Source organism: Coregonus clupeaformis, chromosome 4 (genome assembly GCF_020615455.1).
Source record: "Coregonus clupeaformis isolate EN_2021a chromosome 4, ASM2061545v1, whole genome shotgun sequence".
Taxonomy (NCBI): domain Eukaryota; kingdom Metazoa; phylum Chordata; class Actinopteri; order Salmoniformes; family Salmonidae; genus Coregonus; species Coregonus clupeaformis.
Window position 1 is genome coordinate 920038 of NC_059195.1, and position 20499 is coordinate 940536.

Here is a 20499-nt window from a genome sequence, read left to right on the forward strand (position 1 = left end):
TTTCAACTCCCTCCAAAGATTTTCTATGGGGTTGAGATCTGGAGACTGGCTAGGCCACTCCAGGACCTTGAAATGCTTCTTACGAAGCCACTCCTTCGTTGCCCGGGCGGTGTGTTTGGGATCATTGTCATGCTGAAAGACCCAGCCACGTTTCATCTTCAATGCCCTTGCTGATGGAAGGAGGTTTTTACTCAAAATCTCACGATACATGGCCCCATTCATTCTTTCCTTTACACGGATCAGTCGTCCTGGTCCCTTTGCAGAAAAAACAGCCCCAAAGCATGATGTTTCCACCCCCATGCTTCACAGTAGGTATGGTGTTCTTTGGATGCAACTCAGCATTCTTTGTCCTCCAAACACGACGAGTTGAGTTTTTACCAAAAAGTTCTATTTTGGTTTCATCTGACCATATGACATTTTCCCAATCCTCTTCTGGATCATCCAAATACACTCTAGCAAACTTCAGACGGGCCTGGACATGTACTAGCTTAAGCAGGGGGACACGTCTGCCACTGTAGGATTTGAGTCCCTGGCGGCGTAGTGTGTTACTGATGGTAGGCTTTGTTACTTTGGTCCCAGCTCTCTGCAGGTCATTCACTAGGTCCCCCCGTGTGGTTCTGGGATTTTTGCTCACCGTTCTTGTGATCATTTTGACCCCACGGGGTGAGATCTTGCGTGGAGCCCCAGATTGAGGGAGATTATCAGTGGTCTTGTATGTCTTCCATTTCCTAATAATTGCTCCCACAGTTGATTTCTTCAAACCAAGCTGCTTACCTATTGCAGATTCAGTCTTCCCAGCCTGGTGCAGGTCTACAATTTTGTTTCTGGTGTCCTTTGACAGCTCTTTGGTCTTGGCCATAGTGGAGTTTGGAGTGTGACTGTTTGAGGCTGTGGACAGGTGTCTTTTATACTGATAACAAGTTCAAACAGGTGCCATTAATACAGGTAACGAGTGGAGGACAGAGGAGCCTCTTAAAGAAGAAGTTACAGGTCTGTGAGAGCCAGAAATCTTGCTTGTTTGTAGGTGACCAAATACTTATTTTCCACCATAATTTGCAAATAAATTCATTAAAAATCCTACAATGTGATTTTCTGGAAAAAAAAATCTCAATTTGTCTGTCATAGTTGACGTGTACCTATGATGAAAATTACAGGCCTCTCTCATCTTTTTAAGTGGGAGAACTTGCACAATTGGTGGCTGACTAAATACATAGTACTGTACAAAAGGAACAAAACAGTTGTGATGTCAGTCTGTAGAATCTAAGTGAACGATTTGGGCAGCAGCAGGGACTTGTGATTCCGCCCATGTTGGTTTTACTTCAATTAAAATCTTGGAAGAGATTGCAGTGTTCATTTCACAATTGTTTTAAATATAGATGGAATAGGCCTTGTCTTGTTTCATGGTGCTGTGATTACATTGAGGGGGAGGGAGACAGGAATGGTGCCACCACAGAGAATAAGAAGTTTCCCTCCGGCGAAGTGAAAACCCATAACACGAAATGACAGACTAACTCTCCCATTTGTTTGGCTGATCAAAGTAGCGGGCCTCCACCATGGTCCCCACCAGTAAACAAGCCAGTGGTGTTTTGGATTTGGCTCGCCATACAAGAAGCGGTTTATCACATTGCAGGATCGTAAAAAGAGAGATTCAGCGCCGCTGGAAAGTACGCTGTCTGGCTTTTACAAGAGCGATGACTATGTGGGTCCCCTCCAAGATTGGGTTTAAGGACGTGGAGCTAGCAGTCTGTGCTGGTTGGCCCTCTGAGACACCCTGACAGGCTCATTCTACTCTCCCTTTCTCTCTGTGGGGGGCACCAGCTGGGGACTGACACCCTCAGGCTGTACTGAGCCATGACACCTGTAGTCCAGCTGTGTCCAGGCACAGTCAGGTGCACAGAGAGGCAGGAGAGGTATCAAAGGATCAGGATTACGGCATTGTGACATCTGACAACTTCCTAATGTGGATGCTGTACATGGTAAAGGTTGCTTCGAGCCAAGGCTTTATCTGGGGCTGAAGTTTAGAGAACCATGTCTCAACCAAGATTTAATCCACTCTACTCATAGGAGTACTGAAAAGCTAGACTAGGTTAAATGGTTAACTAGGCTTGTGGAGTGTGAGTTCTTGCTGGATGTTGGCTACCTCAGTGTCTGAGAGCCAAAGGCCCAGAGGTCTTCAGACCCCATTAACACCACAGAGTTGGGCAGGCGGCCAATCACAAACCTCCCTTTGTGTCTCAGATTCAATGCAGTCCTTTTCAAATGGGCCACACCCTCAAAGGCCATCATGAATTCATTAACCACATGCAAATGAGGCATTGTCTATTTTCGGCAAATAGGACCTGTGTTCAACTGTTGACAGGAGCAGGAGTTGGCGAACCCCAATCACTCGCCTTGATAAATATTGAAGCATGGGCTTAGTACACCCCCGCCCACTGATTCATGTACCGAATGAAGATGGAGTGGGTTTCTTTATAAAGGTCTGACTTTAGACCTCTTGCCAAATGTCAGTGCTCTTTGTGAGGACAATGCCACAGCTCCTTGGGTTCAGTTGTGCACGGCTACACTCCTCTAATACAATGTTGGTACATTCACACATACTGCGCCACTCACAACCTTTATCCTGGCAACTCAAAGCTTCGGTCTGGCTCTGGGGACACAAAATGGCGCTGACTCGCACTAGGACATTACTTCCATCTCCATGGGGATATAGGCCTAGACCATAGTACCTCTACTGTATACAGTGATTTGGCATGTGGTATATAGGCAGGTAAAGCAGAGGGGATGGGTTGGGTATCGTGCCAGCGCATGGTCTCTCCCCCCGTGAGAGGGGACCACCCAGAGTGGTCAGTGCAGGGCGACAGTCATCTGGCTTTTCCACATTCTCGGCCAGGCAAGAGGAGCAGGAGCACACACTCTCACCGCTCAAGCGTCAACACACTCCTCTCCATAGACATACAGTGCCTGCTTGTCAGGAAGAGGGACAACCGCTCGGCTGACTAACTCTCATCCCATCCAATGTCATCATCCTCTTCCCACAGTTGTCTATAAGTTACTCCAGACATAATGTCATGGGAATCTCACGGTCATATGTAGGATGCCTATTCGCCTATTAGCTTTTGGTATGACTTCTCTATCATTGATTTTTTATGCAGAGGCCACTCCATCTTCACTATATAGGACACAAGGGTAGGACACGAGGGAATGACAGGAGGGTGTAGAGTAATCTTTCTCCTTGGCAGTGAGAGTGTGGTTCTCTGAGACTCTGCAGGGTGAGGTTACTCAGCACCAGCACCAGCGTCAGAGCAGTCTTCGTTACACGGATGACCTGCGCTGCAGCGGAGTTGGGTAATATTCCCTTCAGGAGTCTGAAACCGGAGACGCCAACCAACCTGTCCATCACACCAGCTAGCGTTAGCCTTAATTAGCACCTGGCCTCTTCTTCACCTGCCACAGCATCCCACCAACCCTCCTTAGGGCCTCTCACGACCTTTCACCTAACCAGTCCTCCAGTTACCCCTTCACCCCGCCCGCAGATACTAAATCAATGTATTTTTACTGTCAGTTCAGCTACAGACTACAGGCCCCATGAGACCAGAGGGAGTGTCAATATTAGACTATAAATTGTGCCTTCCTGTATTATACTTATGCTAAAATGTTTATTCTATTCTACGGCCATTTACATTGCATTCGTATTCTTAACTTCTTCAGTTGAAGTCTGAAGTTTACATACACCTTAGCCAAATACATTTAAACTCAGTTTTTCACAATTCCTGACATTAAATCCTAGTAAAAATTCTCCCGTCTTAGGTCAGTTAGGATCACCACTTTATTCTAAGAATGTGAAATGTCCGAATAATTTTAGAGATAATTATTTATTTAAGCTTCTATTTCTTTCAGTGGGTCAGAAGTTTACATACACTCAATTAGCATTTGGTAGCATTGCCTTTAAATTGTTTAACTTGGGTCAAACGTTTCGGGTAGCCTTCCACAAGCGTCCCACAATAAGTTGGGTGAATTTTGGCCCATTCCTCTTGACAGAGCTGGTGTAACTGAGTCAGGTTTGTATGCCTCCTTGCTCGCACACGCTTTTTCAGTTCTGCCCACAAATGTTCTATAGGATTGAGGTCAGGGCTTTGTGATGGCCACTCCAATACCTTGACTTTGTTGTCCTTAAGCCATTTTGCCACAACTTTGGAAGGATGCTTGGGGTCATTGTCCATTTGGAAGACCCATTTGTGACCAAGCTTTAACTTCCTGACTGATGTCTTGAGATGTTGCTTCAATATATCCACACAATTTTATTTCCTCATAATGCCATCTATTTTGTGAAGTGCACCAGTCCCTCCTGCAGAAAAGCACCCCCACAGCATGATGCTGCCACCCTCGTGCTTCACGGTTGGGATGGTGTTCTTCGGCTTGAAAGCGTTCCCCTTTTCCCTCCAAACATAAGAATGGTCATTATGGCCAAACAGTTCTATTTTTGTTTCATCAGACCAGAGGACATTTTTCCAACAGGTACGATCTTTGTCCCCATGTGCAGTTGCAAACCGTAGTCTGGCTTTTTTATGGCGGTTTTGGAGCAGTGGCTTCTTCTTGCTGAGTGGCCTTTCAGGTTATGTCGATATAGGACTCGTTTTACTGTGGATATAGATACTTTTGTACCGGTTTCCTCCAGCATCTTCACAAGGTCCTTTGCTGTTGTTCTGGGATTGATTTGCACTTTTCGCACCAAAGTACGTTCATCTTTAGGAGACAGAACGCGTCTCCTTCCTGAGCGGTATGACGACTGCGTGGTCCCATGGTGTTTATACTTGCATACTATTGTTTGTACAGATGAATGTGGTACCTTTCAGGCATTTGGAAATTGCTCCCAAGGATGAACCAGACTTGTGGAGGTCTACACATTTCTTTCTGAGGTCTTGGCTGATTTCTTTTGATTTTCCCATGATGTCAAGCAAAGAGGCACTGAGTTTGAAGGTAAGCCTTGAAATACATCCACAGGTACACCTCAAATTGACTCAAATGATGTCAATTAGCCTATCAGAAGCTTCTAAAGCCATGACATCATTTTCTGGAATTTTCCAAGCTGTTTAAAAGGCCACAGTCAACTTAGTGTATCTAAACTTCTGACCCACTGGAATTGTGATACAGTGAATTATAAGTGAAATAATCTGTCTGTAAACAATTGTTGGAAAAATTACTTGTGTCATCCACAAAGTAGATATCCTAACCAACTTGCCAAAACTGTGGTTGAAAAACGAGTTTTAATGACTCCAACCTAAGTGTATGTAAACTTCTGACTTCAACTGTATATCTACAGGCATCTTATTTTTGTTGCATTGTTGAGAATGAACCTGCAAGTAAGCATTTAGTTGGACAGTGTACAGTCATGGTCAAAAGTTTTGAGAATGACACATAGAAGAAAGTCCAGCAAGCGCCAGGACCATCTCCTAAAGTTGATTCAGCTGCGGGATCGGGGCACCACCAGTGCAGAGCTTGCTCAGGAATGGCAGCAGGCAGGTGTGAGTGCATTTGCACGCACAGTGAGGCAAAGACTTTTGGAGGATGGCCTGGTGCCAAGAAGTGCAGCGAGGAAGCCACTTCTCTCCAGGAAAAACATCAGGGACAGACTGATATTCTGCAAAAGGTACAGGGATAGGACTGCTGAGCACTGGGGTAAAGTCGTTTTCTCTGATGAATCCCCTTTCCGATTGTTTGGGGCATCCGGAAAAAAGCTTGTCCGGAGAAGACAAGGTGAGCGCTACCATCAGTCCTGTGTCATGCCAACAGTAAAGCATCCTGAGACCATTCATGTGTGGGGTTGCTTCTCAGCCAAGGGAGTGGGCTCACTCACAATTTTGCCTAAGAACACAGCCATGAATAAAGAATGGTACCAACACATCCTCCGAGAGCAACTTCTCCCAACCATCCAAGAACAGTTTGGTGACGAACAATGCCTTTTCCAGCATGATGGAGTACCTTGCCATAAGGCAAAAGTGATAACTAAGTGGCTCTGGGAACAAAACATCGAAAATTTGGGTCCATGGCCAGGAAACTCCCCAGACCTTAATCCCATTGAGAACTTGTGGTCAATCCTCAAGAGGCGGGTGGACAAACAAAATCCCACACGTTCTGACAAACTCCAAGCATTGATTATGCAAGAATGGGCTGCCATCAGTCAGGATGTGGGCCAGAAGTTAATTGACAGCTTGCCAGGGCGGGATTGCAGAGGTCTTGAAAAAGAACGGTCAACACTGCAAATATTGACTCTTTGCATAAACTTAATGTAATTGTCAATAAAAGCCTTTGGCACTTATGGAATGCTTGTAATTATACTTCAGTATACCATAGTAGAAATATCTAAAAACACTGAAGCAGCAAACTGTGTGAAGACCAATACTTGTAGATACAGGAGAACAACAAGGAACTGTACATTGCATTGGAGAAATTGTCTTATTTTGATTTCAATATGGATATTAGACCCTAAACATTTTAGTCATTTAGCAGACGCTCTTATCCAGAGCGACTTATCCAGAGTGAGTGCATACATTATTTTTTTATTTTTCATACTGGCCCCCCGTGGGAATCGAACCCAGAACCCTGGCGTTGCAAACGCCATGCTCTACCAACTGAGCTACATCCCTGCCGGCCATTCCCTCCCTTACCCTGGATGACGCTGGGCCAATTGTGCGCCGCCCCAAATAGTAAAAATAAACAAAAACCCTTGAATGAGTAGGTGTCCAAACTTTTGACTGGTAGTGTGTGTGTGTGTGTGTATATAAATAAATGAAATATCACATTTACATAAGTATTCAGACCCTTTACTCAGTACTTTGTTGAAGCACCTTTGGCAGGGATTACAGCCTTGAGTCTTCTTGGGTATGACGCTACAAACTTGGCACACCTGTATTTGGAGAGTTTCTCCCATTCTTCTCTGCAGATCCTCTCAAGCTCTGTCAGGTTGGATGGGGAGCGTCGCTGCACAGCTATTTTCAAGTCTCTCCAGAGATGTTCAATTAGGTTTAACCCTCGTGTTGTCCTCCCAAATGCCTTACGCCTTTTGTCCTCTGGGGTCAAAAATGACCCCGCCTGGTTTGACTGTTTATAAAGCATACAGTATAAATTTTCAATCAATTCTGTGTTACATCTTTAATCTTACTTCTGTTCAACCCATTACTAGAATTTTTTAAATTTGTTTTGGAATTTAGAGCCAATAGACCTTGTTTACATAAAAGTATACCCTGTTTTTAAGTAAAAATACAATGAAACTATGAAATATTTTGACCTATTATTATTTTGACTATTTGACTTATCACTGAGTGGTATTTGTAAAAGTTTAGTGAGGATGCTGTTTTTGAATCATTTTATTTTTATTAATGACAGCCCATAATCACACCTTTTTGTCCTCTAAGGCGTCAAAAATGACCCGCCTTGGTTTGACTGTTTATAAAGCATACTGTATACATTTTCAATCAATTCTGTGTTACATCTTTAGTCTGAAAATAACGTTAGTTGTTTAATACTATGCTCTTTATGATTCAAACAAATTTGAAGTAATTTGATTGAATTATGGGTGTTTTACTAAATGTAATAACTTCTGTTGTTCTCTGGGATCAAAAAGACCCCGCAGCACAAAGTTTACATACTGCTTGGCAAAACATCTTTGATCATGTTTCTTTGATGTGTGGGTAGGTCAAAACATCTTTGATCATGTTTCTTTGATGTGTGATCAAGCAATGGTTATGACAAAAAAAAAAAAAAAAATTTTCTCACAGGTGTTTGGGCATTTCACATTTAGTCTGAGAGAGACAGGCAGCACAATGAGGAGGCAGAAGTTTTATAATGCACAGGAGGCTTGCAGAAATAAAAGAAAATAATGACCAGGAGGACAATGCTGCACATAATGAGGATGAATCAACTGATGGTTCAGGGTCAGAAGAGGAGGAACATGGTGGAGTAGATGATCCAACATACAGACAGCATGCTACTCCGTCTTCCTCCGAATAGCTGCAGAAATGGAAGATGATATAGGAAATGGATGAATGCGATGATGACGTAGAATCTGAAGCTGGTATGGAAGAAGTGTCAGAAGTGGAGCACTGCAATCTTATTATGATGAAGAATCAACAGATGAGGTAGAATCTGAAGTTGAATGGAAGAAGTGTCAGAAGTGGAGGACATCATCTAGCAGATGAAGACGAAGAATCAACAGATGAGGTAGAATCTGTGGAATCAACAGATGAGGTAGAATCTGGGGAAGAGGACCCATCTCAGCTGGGTCCTCTTCCTCAGATTCTACCTCATCTGTTGATTCTTCGTCTTCATCATAATAGATGATGTCCTCCACTTCTGACACTTCTTCCATTTAACTTCAGATTCTACCTCATCTGTTGATTCTTCATCATAATAGGCAGTGCTCCACTTCTGACACTTCTTCCATACCAGCTTCAGATTCACGTCATCATCATGCGTTCATCCATTTTATATCCATAATCATCTTCCATTTCTGCAGCAGGAGATGTGGGGGAATCTTCGGAGGAAGAAGTAGCATGCTGTCTGTATGTTGGATCTATCACCTCATCATTATGTTCCTCCTCTTCTGACCCTGAACCCTCTTCATCAGTTGATTCATCCTCATTATGTGCAGCATTGTCCTCCTGGTCATTATTTTTTTATTTCAAGAAATTATCTTGCAAGCCTCCTGTGCATTATAAAACTTCTGCCTCCTCATTGTGCTGCCTGTCTCTCTCAGACTAAAATGTGTAAATGCCCAAACACCTGTGAGATACTTTTTGTTGTTGTTGTTGTTGTTGTCATAACCATTGCTTGACCCCACACATCAAAGAAACATGATCAAAGATGTTTTGCCAAGCAGTATGTAAACTTTTGTGCTGCGGGGGTCTTTTTGACCCCAGATGACAACAGAAGTTATTACATTTAGTAAACACCCATAATTCAATCAAATTACTGTCAAATTTGTTTGAATCATAAAGAGTGTAGTATTAAACAACTACCGTTATTTTCAGACCAATTGATGAATAAAAAACATATTTTGTCGGCAAAAGATTTAATTTGGGGTCAGAATGACCCCAGGACAACAGGAGGGTTAAGTCCGGGCTCTGGCTGGGCCACTCAAGGACATTCAAAACTTGTTCCAAAGCCACTCCTGCGTAGTCTTGGCTGTGTGCTTAGGGTCGTTGTCCTGTTGGAAGGTGAACCGTCGCCCCAGTCTGAGGTCCTCAGCGCTCTGGAGCAGGTTTTCATCAAGGATCTCTCTGTACTTAGCTCCATTCATCTTTCCCTTGATCCTGACTAGTCTCCCAGTCCCTGCCGCTAAAAAAAATTAAATAAATCACCACAGCATGATGCTGCCACCACCATGCTTCACTGTAGGGATGGTGCCAGGATTCCTCTAGATGTGACGCTTGGCATTCAGTCCAAAGAGTTCAATCTTGGTTTCATCAGACCAGAGAGTCTTGTTTCTCATGGTCTGAGAGTCTTTAGGTGCCTTTTGGCAAACTCCAAGCGGGCTGTCATGTGCCTTTTACTGAGGAGTGGCGTCCGTCTGGCCACTCCTGATTGGTGGAGTGCTGCAGAGATGGTTGTCTTTCTGGAAGGTTCTCCCATCTCCACAGAGGAACTCTGGAGCTCTGTCAAAGTGACCATCAGGTTCTTAGTCACCTCCCTGACCAAGGCCCTTCTCCCCCGATTGCTCATTCTAAACTTCTTCCATTTAAGAATGATGGAGGCCACTGTGTTCTTGGGGATTTTAGAATAAGGCTGTAACGTAACAAAATGTGGAAAAAGGGAAGGGGTCTGAATACTTTCTGAATGCACTGTATGTAATAGTCTAGGTTTTTCCCTTTTGTTATGTAGAGAATCTTGGCCTTTTCTATGGAAACTCACTTAAGCTCAAAGCCATTATGAGAATAGTTCTGTGTGCAAAATAAAATATTTAATGATACAGCTGTAAAAAAGACAGAATCAATAGCCTAAATTCCCAAAGACCAACCGTCACCATTTCCATTTGACCTTGTGTATCTTGCAGAAAGACACTGTCTCTTTCATATTGATGGCCATTGATTACCTTTCAACATAGTGCACGGGATGAACACTAAAACATTCATCTGGGGCGGCAAGGTCAAAGACAGGAATGTCAAAACACAGACACAGGAAGAGAAACGAGGAGAAACGAGAGAAAAGGTATGACTGACAGAAGGCTTGTCAAACACGCTCTGCAAACACAGCAGCTGTAGGCTTTGCTTTAGCCTAACCTTTACTGGATAAGGTCCAGGTTCTAACTCAATCAATTAGCTTGGCTAGCAATAGGACACATGCCTGGAGACACAACAACCACACACCCAAAAAAATAAACACAGTCATCCTGGTTATTTGTATGTCTAAACATCTCTCCATCGACAATCTTGACAGGTCTCTGGTTTGTATAGCCTTGAACTCCCTGGAGCATACCATCACGGATTTGTGATTTCACTTCAAAAGGCAAATTATATAGAAATTTACAAGTTTAGATGCACTCTGGTAAAAATAATGTAGAATGTAAAGCAGATATGGGATGCTCTGTCAAATTATAAGCATTTTACTTCCATGCCCCTGAGCACTAATGCAGACACACTGGTCCACTTTTGCCTCGTGTCAGCCCTGCCCATAACCTTTGACGACCTTTAACTTCCTATTGACCCTGCTGACGACCCTGCAGGCAGCGGTCTGTTTGACCTATCCAGGCCCCATAATGGCGGAGGGGTCAGGGATAGAAGACAGAAGGGCAAACCCATAGAGAATACATTACCATGAGATCTGGGGCAAGTTAGGCGATTTATGGTCAGATTTAGAGGTTTAGGTTCAGCAAGGATAAAACCTTGAACATCAAATCACTGGCTTTGACCTTCCCATTAGATGTAAAGTTTGAGACATTATCTTACAGGAGGTGAATGTTACATTGGCAAAGCTCTGCTGTTTATCTTCCAAATGATCCCTTCACGTAGGAATGCAGAAAATATTTTACCTTGGCTATGTTTCAGTTTCACTGAATGCAACTCTTGATTTTCCTCAGTAAAACGCTGAGGAGTGTCTTTAGGGTTAAATCGGAAAGGGGTCATACTTTTCCAGGAGACCTGAAGTATTCCAAATATTCACTTAACAGCTCACAGGCTCTATTTGTTTTATAAAGAGGGACAGAAAAAAAAGAGTCAGTGTCCATGGGGATTCAGCGGAAAGTTATGCCACCAGAAAGTAATCAAATGTGAAGAATTTGCATGCGCACACACCCACACACCATCCCACAATTAAATAAACATACTTCACAGTTGGACGACCACCTGATATTCATCCTTTATGAATAATGAGGGGCAAGAGGAGATTCTAATGACGCATGATAAAAGTAAGAACTAATCTGTGGAAGCTGGGGAATCAGAGCATCCGTTCTATGGTGAAAGGCTGTGAGACAGATGGCTGTGTGTGTGACACGTCTGGTTCCGCTCAGGGTTTGGCTGAGAACAGGAGTAGCTCCCAGAGAGAGGGAACACTCATTACAGGAACACTTCCTTAATCAATCTCCCACACGTCTCAAACTGCAGCTACGCGACCAAGGCTCTCTACCAAGGACTAGACTGGAGGAGTCAAATAGACACCTGCTATACACACACACACACATTTGATTTTTTACATCAAAATACTTTAATATTTTTTCTTAAACACAGTGACACCCTGACCACCAGCAATGTTTTACCAGGACAGAGAAGGACATTAATGACATCTTAAACAAAGACCACCAACCACCCTGAGCCACACGTACCCTGTCAGCGGTGACAGTGACCATGATCCACTGTGTTAGTGTATAATCCTCTTCACAATCACCCAGAGATAAACAAAACCCAAATCATCCTACCAGACCATATACAGACAGCCTTAGATGTGTGGTAAGTACCATACAGCCATAGCTCTGAGCAGGCACCTCGTTAAAATGGCCCCCTAACAATTAGATCAGGGCTAAAACATTGTCGTATTTGCTTGTAAACTCACTGGCAGGTGCTGAACACAGCCTAACAAAAGGTTGTGAAATGTTGTGAATTGTTTCACCTGGGTCAAACAACAGAGAGTATCAACATGGCATGCTATCATGTGAGACAGGCCTCACAAGGCCCTCAGTCTTTCTGACGAAGAAACTGATGATCCAAGTTCTTCCATGCTCAGTCATTTGGCTAAATAAACTGAGATGAATTCCAGATACTGTATGTTTGAAAATCTTTTTTTTGCCATTACATTTTCTCTGCGTTTGTCTGAATCCTGACATAGGATTAGACCTAGTCCAGTCTAATCTACACCTCACCTGCTCAGAGAAAGCTATAGGATGCCTGACTGTTAGTGGTTTATTATTCAGTCCTTAGTCCTGGGCTTTGTACCATTCCCACATTTGAATGATTCATGGGAAAATATGGCCCTAATCTTCTTTTATCCGTGGTTGACAAAACACTGACTTCGGAGCGCTCCGCTATTCATTATTTTAGCTTTCACTGAGACAACAGATGGAGTTTGTGGTTTGGAATATGTTAAATGAAAGGGGACGCTAGAATAAATATTGGGGAAAATAAAAGTGATTCAAAACAAAAGTTTAAAAACAAATCTCTTATCATGCTGGTAAATCCATAATGATTTCTGCTAAGAATGGACCCCCCCCCAGCTTTATTTTCCAGCTTTACTGAAACGTATGCCCGTATTTGACTGTTTATTATATAGGGCTGCATTCTGGGGCCTGTGTTTCTCACTGTTTATTATTGTGTTTTGGTTGCTGTCCCGTTGCGTTTGCCTCTCCAAGACAAGATTAAGCAGTGTGAGGGAGCAGGAATGTCAGTGACAGCAACTTCTCCTGGAGACGAGAGCTGACTCACTCAGCCATGTGAACCTGCCTCACCCTCAGCTAGAGTTTCAGGAGAAAGGGAAAGAAAGATGGGTAGATAGAGGGAGGGAGAGAGTGAGATACTGTGTACTGACCCAAGCCTCCTCCCAGAGTTTATTTTCTCTTGTTTTAGTTTAGTGAGTTTAGGCTGTAATAATAAAGAGTCCTTACCCTAGGGAACTACAGTATATCTCGCCTCCAGTGCAGAACCTTTGACACACACCCTTACACTTGCTGCTGACTGGACCCCCCACCTGTTACCCTCTCTGGGTCCTGCACCTCTCCTCTTCCCCACCCTGGCACTGGAGAGAGCCCATGCACCCCAAATACTTCCCTCAGTGAGGACATCCACACTGGAGTTTATTGGAGAGAAGAGCCCTCTCCCTGCGTCAGAGGAGTCTCCAGCTCGCTACATCTGGATCTCTCCCAGGCAGAAGCTCCACTGAAGGCAGGGAGAAATATGGAGCCTGTCCGCCCTGACGGCAAATTATTTCCATCTCCACCAACAAAGATCAGTTCAGCTCAACTCCCCTGTGCTTAACATCCTGGATAGAATAGCTCTAAAATCACAGGATGGAAGCTAACCCACACCTGAAATCTTGGCTCCCAATCAAATCTCCATTCCTTTCTTTACCTTGAAATGTACTTCCAGTCACTGCCAAATCCCCTCCGCTTCTGTTTTCCCACTAATTCAATCCAATGAGTCCCATGGGAACGAAGCACAGCGAAGCACCCACATAGATCATACTAAGTGACAAAGACACACACCTGACTTTTCAAATTTCAAGACAGAGCTATTACCGGTCCACCACAAAACCAGAGCTACCCAACCAAGAACCACTTTATAACCTATTTTTACTGATAATAGCTCCCCTCTACGTTTCACTCAGATACAGTAGAACAGAACTAAAGCAGGAAATGGGGACAAATCAAATCCACACATGCAAAAGGGATTAACCAATCCCATGATCAGCAGTAGGGATATATTCATTCCCAGCATGTTGACCTTGAATCCTGGAGGTCAGCCATTTTAACAGGGCAGGATTGAATAGGCCTACCGTGGTTGTATGTAAAAGCCACAGAGGTATTTGAGTGGTTTGGTCTGTTTGCAGTGAGTGAGCAGGCTTTTTCCAAGCCACCCGCCACGCTCCACACATCCCCTAGACAAGAGTCTATACAGTCTGGGTCCTGTCTGTTAGCAGCTCTGCTGAGTGGGGTGTTTCACTGCCTGTCTCAGTCTGACAGCTAGGCTACAGCACTCGGAGGTATGCGAGACAAATCACAGAGAAACACAGAGAGAAGAAGAGAGGGAGAGGAGAGAGAAAGAGTCAGGGAAGAAGAGAGAAAGAAGGAGATAGTAGGAGAAAAGGGACAGAGAGAGGACGAGAGACAGTGAGAGGAAGAGAAAGTTGCTGGGAGTCAAGGAAAAAGATGACCCCAGTACATCACAGCCTTTCCAAAGACAACGATTCACAGTCACAACACCTCTTCACACCATCTGAGCACTCAGACGCCGCACGGACACATGTGCAACACAGACATAGCACAACCACATAGTCTCTCCTGCATTGGGCAAAATAGTCGGCCTGGAGGTACTGAAAGGTGATCAAACATACCCAGCAGTCCCTGTACAACATCAACACCAGTGTACAGTTACACCACTTATTAGGAGGGGTGGGTGGTTCCTGAAAGTATGAGAAACAAGAAACAACCCCTCCAGCCTCCTCCCCCGCAAACTCTTTCCTAGTTCAGAGAGTTAATAATTCACCCAATCATCATGTGTCAAGAAAATTAAATAAAACAGAATCAAACCCAGAGGCTGTAACAACACTCACATGCAAAGGAAACACTGCCTCCATCCACTGTGTGTGTTTAAAGTTTAACCAGGAACAGGCTGAGCCAGGGCAGTCAGTCATGACACAGTACAGTACAATCTCACAGAGGTACGGCTCTGGCCCGCCTCACTGACATGGAACAGAACAATGGAGCCACGATCTCAGGGTCTCACAGGCCCAAACCAAGAACATGACAATGTTAAGGCCCACAGGGTCTAAGCAGCATGGGTACTATAAAGGTTAGAGCCGCGCTCCCACTATCTGACGCAGAACGCTGGTTAAACGTCAATCAAAATGCAAACGTCTAAGGGAACGTTCAATAATCTCATCTCAGACAGTGCAGAGAAGGTAATTATAGAGTATTTTCTTGTTAGTTCAAAATGACAAAGAGGATTGTACATCCTCTGGTTGGGCATCAATCGGTTATTGGCCATTTGTGAGACATTAACACCATAAACTAATAGCTTAATTGTGTTCTGTAAGCTCATCACAGCTGTGGTGAAACGCAGCAGACTAGGATGAGACAAAGCCAGAGGTAACGCTTCACAGGTGTTCTGTAGAAGGTTAGATGGAGGGCATATCTGCGATGCTTAGGGATTCACTGTTGGAGTAAACAGGCATGACCGTTTCTTTACCTTCGAAGGGGAGGAAGACTCTTGGCAGTGGCTGGAGGAAGCTGGAGACACAGGTGAGGAGGAGAGAGAGATTCAGGAGGGTGTGTCCAACTCCTACCCAGGGCGGGGTCTTCACGGCACCCTCCGGCCACCCCATGACAGCAGGGCCTCAGGAACCACACCTAGTCCAAATGACCTGAGGGAGGAGGAGAGAGGTACATTACTGGTCAGACTACAGTACCACAGATACGGCAAGGATGCTCAAATCCAGTCCACGAGGGCTACACCACTGCAGGATTTTATTTTCTTCCCGGTAGTTAATAGATCCCAGTAATTGATTGATTCACTCATCTGGTTTCCCAGGTCTAAATCAATCCCTGATTAGAAAGGTAGGATGAAAACTAGCAGGGCTGCAGTCCTCCATTTACTATCCCATTCCTATGGTGTCTACATACACTACTACATTTTTTACTACTACTACTAGTACTACTACTTCAGCTACTACTAATAATAATAATGCTTAAAATAAATCATAAGGATCCGTTTTAAAGGAAAGAGATCAGAGCGTTACATGACAGTTAAATCCATCTGTTACCAAATCCTTTAACATGGCTCACTGTTAAATATGGATGAGATACTTCTACACAAGAGCTGGGGGAGAATCTCATCTCTGCCTTCACCCTGCATCCATTATTGGACAAGAGGAGCTCAATTATTGATAAAGACAGGTATTACCAGGGGACTTTCTCCTGTAGAGAGATTATCTTACTGCTAACGAAAGACTGAGCTTCTCACTGCCTCTGGAATAACTGAGCAGGGTCTTCTGCTCATGGCCACGCCACTCAATGTATTGTGCGCAAAGTATCCATATTTGTTTAATATAAAATAAAAAAATGGGGGAAACAATAAAATGCACCCACACAAAGGCAGATCTATATTCTGATGGCTTACATAGATGAGGGTGGGATATGGGATATCTATGAAACTTTCAATTTGGGATACAGCTGACAGAAAGGTTGATGCACTGGGATCAGATGGACCATGGACAATATTTCACCCAGCTGAAATGTAACCATAACTGCATGAGGGGCTAGGGTCGTAGTTTGAGGGGCTGTGCATGCGTGGGAAGCGTTAGAACGCATATGGAAAAGTCCAGAAGGGCTAAGATCTCTTTGGCAGCATGGCTTCCTAAACTGGCCCTGGCCCTAGCCCACCCCTCCCTAACTGGGGTGCGTTCCCGGAGAGAGAAGCCCTTGTGCTGGACTGGAGATGTCAGCCTCACAGCTGCTTAAGCCATCGCTGGAGACCGGAGCCTCTACTGCTGCTGAGTGCCAGGCGTCATTACTGTGAGATAAGACACAGGCCTGCCATGAAACACCACCTCACCAGGATTAGACACATACAACTGGAACTACTCTCTCCTGCTTTAAATCTACCACTGCCATACTGTATAACCTTGTCAGGTGATATCATGGCGATACCTACAAATATGACTGGCACCTAGTTAGTAAAACTGACCTGACTAATCTCCTAAGGCATGTCTGGCAGCATGGTAGTGTTCCATATACTTAACCAAGCTCCACATTGATATACGTAACAGCCTTATAAGGAGCAATGCTTCACATTCTAGTGTACAAAGCCACATGGAGAGCCATAAACATTCACATTAATTTGTCTGTCGGTACTCAGTCCACTTGAATAAATACAGCAATACATTACCGATGGGGTATAATGATAATTGGGTTTATTGTGTGTTGCTTGGCCCTTTGCCTAATTAATTTTCCATCTCACCACTTCAGAGGGAGTCTCTCTTTTCAAAAACTAATATCGATGAATGTATGACATTTTAAGGCAGATTTGTTTTTCCTGGATGCCGAACAGGAGATCTGATCGTCTGGCTCTGCGGTAATGTCTTTATTGAATGAGAGCAATTCCCCTGTCTGTCTTTTGTAATGGACTATTAACATTTTACACAATTGAGCGTGTTTACAGTGCATTCGGAAAGTATTCAGACCCCTTGACTTTTACCTCATTTTGTTACATTACAGCCTTATTCTAAAATGGATTAAACAAAACATTTTCCTCATCAATCTAAACACAATATCCCATAATGACAAAGCGAACACAGGTTTTTAGATTTTTTAGCAAACGTATTAAAAATAAAACACAGAAATACCTTATTTGCATAAGTATTCAGACCCTTTGCTATGAGACTTGAAATTGAGCTCAGGTGCATCCTGTTTCTATTGATCATCATTGAGATGTTTCTAAAACTTGTTTGGAGTCCACCTGTGATAAATTCAATTTATTGGACATGATTTGGAAAGGCACACACCTGTCTATATAAGGTCGAGGCACAGATCTGGGAAGGGTACCAAAAATGTCTGCAGCATTGAAGGTCCTCAAGAACACAGTGGCCTCCATCATTCTTAAATGGAAGAAGTTTGGAACCACCAAGACTCTTCCTAGAGCTGACCACCACGCCAAAATGAGCAATCTGGGGAGAAGGGCCTTGGTCAGGGAGGTGACCAAGAACCCGATGGTCACTCTGGCAGAGCTCTAGAGTTCCTCTGTGGAGATGGGAGAACCTTCCAGAAGGACAACCATCTCTGCAGCACTCCACCAATCAGGCCTTTATGGTAGAGTGGCCAGACAGAAGCTACTCAGTAAAAGGCACATGACAGCCCGCTTTGAGTTTGCCAAAAGGCACCTAAAGACTCTCAGACCATGAGAAACAAGATTCTCTGGTCTGATGAAACCAAGATTGAAGTCTTTGGCCAGAATGCCAAGCGTCACGTCTGGAGGAAACCTGCTACCATCCCTAAGGTGAAGCATGGTGGTGGCAGCATTATGCTGTGGGGATGTTTTTCAGCGGCAGGGACTGGCAGACTAGTCAGGATCAAGGGAAAGATGAACGGAACAAAGTACAGAGAGATCCTTGATGAAAACCTGCTCCAGAGCAACAACCCTAAGCACACAACCAAGACAACGCAGGAGTGGCCCAGCCAGAGCCCGGACTTGAACCCGATCTAACATCTCTGGAGAGACCTGAAAATAGCGGTGCAGCGATGCTTCCCATCCAACGTGACCGACCTTGAGAGGATCTGCAGAGAAGAATGGGAGAAACTCCCAAAATACAAGTGTGCCAAGCTTGTAGCGTCATACACAAGAAGACTCCATGCTGTAATCGCTGCCAAAGGTGCTTCAACAAAGTGCTGAGTACAGGGTCTAAATACTTATGTAAATGTGATATTTCAGTGATTTATTTTTAATACATTTACAAAATTTCTAAAAGCCTGTTTTTGCTTTGTCATTATGGGGTATTGTGTGTAGATTGAGTTGGAAAAAAACAATTTATTCCATTTTAGAATAAGGCTGTAACGTAACAAAATGTGGAAAAAGTGAAGGGGTCTGAATACTTTCCGAATGCACTGTACATCGAACTTAATGAGGAAAAAGCAGTCCCATCTGGATTACGACTTGATAAATGGATTGTTTTGGTCTATATTCACTCTTCTTCCTGGTTCTATTTGTACAAAGATTCCTACTTTAGATAGAGATAATCACACTGTACTTACAACACATAAATTACACTGTCTCTCTCTGTAGTCATGACAGAGATGCTATTTAGAGGATATAAATAAAAACGGATGGTAAACAACAGATAATAATATACTGAGATTAAAGAGTTGAACTCTGTGTGAATTGTCTGTATCGGCGTGTTCCCTCTGCCTACAGGATCTAACAGAGGAGCTCCGAGTGTTCACACCACACCCTGTCACTCACCAGTCAACGGCTCGGTTACACGGAATACGTTGCCAAGCACACGCTTGACTAGGGAAAGCTAAGAAAAACTGAGTGATTGTATAACGTTTGGTTTATAGTCAATCATCTGACTCACAACCTTCTATTTTTACTCATATAGTTAATGTCAGACAACCTGACATGAATCTCAGTCTCTCAATCCCAGAGCAGAGCCACACTTGTTTTCACCCTGATATATTGGTAATAGTACGTCCTATAACAGTTATACTTATTTCTACTCAATGTAAATGTAAATGTAAATATAACATAAATACAGTATGGTTTGCAAACATCAGTGATGGAGAATAATAAAAAACACATTCAATGATCAGCATTACTTTTCAGACACCTCACAACATGTCATTTCAGACATATCATGTGACAAAACTCAACACAGAAACCATCAAACAGATATCCAAATTAACAAGACACAAATGTAGTTACATTTGTCTTTTGGAGCTTTTCGTCATACTTGTCTAAATGTGTTCCCTTTCAGCCCTCCTTATTCCCCTTCAGTCTCAGTCTATTGGGACCCTGCACCTGTTAGCCCAAGTCCATGCAGCTCTCTCCCACTACCGCCTCTCTCTTTCACCGCCCCGGTGAGTGATCTCTCTGTCACAGAGATTGACTGTCCACACACCCCTGTCCCAGCCTAGGACAGCCCAGCCTAGCACCCACCTTATAAGGCTTCCTCTCCTGCTCTGTCTCTGTCCCGATCCCAAGCCCTGGTTCCCTGTTTGTTCCTGTGTTGACCCAGTCCTTATCCTCGTCAGGCACTTAAGTACCACTGAGACGGTTCCCTGGTGACTCTCCCAGAGAGAAGGCTGAGAAGACAGTGCTGCTGCTATTCCATCCAACCGCCTGCAGGACAGACTTGACGAGTGAAAGGGAGAGATGAAAGAGAGAAGGGGAGAGAGGAAGAGAGAGAGAAAGGGCTGGTTTCCTATTACATACTCTACTGAAGTCCCCCCTCCTCCTCAACCCCTCTTCGCTTCTCTTTCTCTCTCCCCCTCCGTCAGCTAACGAGACAGCGGACTGATCACCCAATCCCTCCCAGTACTAACATTGGTCCAGTGGTGGATTCCCATCTCATACAGACACAGGCAGACAGAGGACTCCTACCTCACACAGACAGACAGAGGCAACCAGGGAGAAAGCAGGAGAATATCAGAGAGAGACTGAGCCAGTACCAATCAGTTATGTCTAACAGGGCATCTATGGAAACTCACTGCCCACTCCAAACACATTCAGTCATATTGCCCTTCAGCGGCAGATAAAAATCAACACAGACACTTCCTCCTTCACTATCTACACTACACACCAACCCAATACT

At 44.0% G+C, this 20499-nt stretch overlaps 1 protein-coding gene across 3 annotated transcripts in view; it reads right to left on the reverse strand.

Moving 5' to 3' along the window:
• LOC121549059 (semaphorin-3C-like) overlaps nt 1-20258 on the reverse strand; it is a 50718-nt gene extending 30460 nt beyond the window's left edge. Inside the window, exons 1-2 of one of the 3 annotated variants that reach the window (XM_041860876.2) lie at nt 19845-20258; nt 15384-15558 (exon numbers count right to left, since the gene is read on the reverse strand). In XM_041860876.2, coding sequence (XP_041716810.1) covers nt 15384-15519 — 136 coding nt within the window. In that variant the 5' untranslated portion in view covers nt 15520-15558; nt 19845-20258. Of the gene's footprint in view, nt 1-15383; nt 15559-19610; nt 19739-19844 lie in introns of those variants that run through there. The other 2 variants (XM_041860885.2, XM_041860892.2) reach the window with 2 other exon arrangements.
• Nucleotides 20259-20499: the final 241 nt, after the last annotated feature.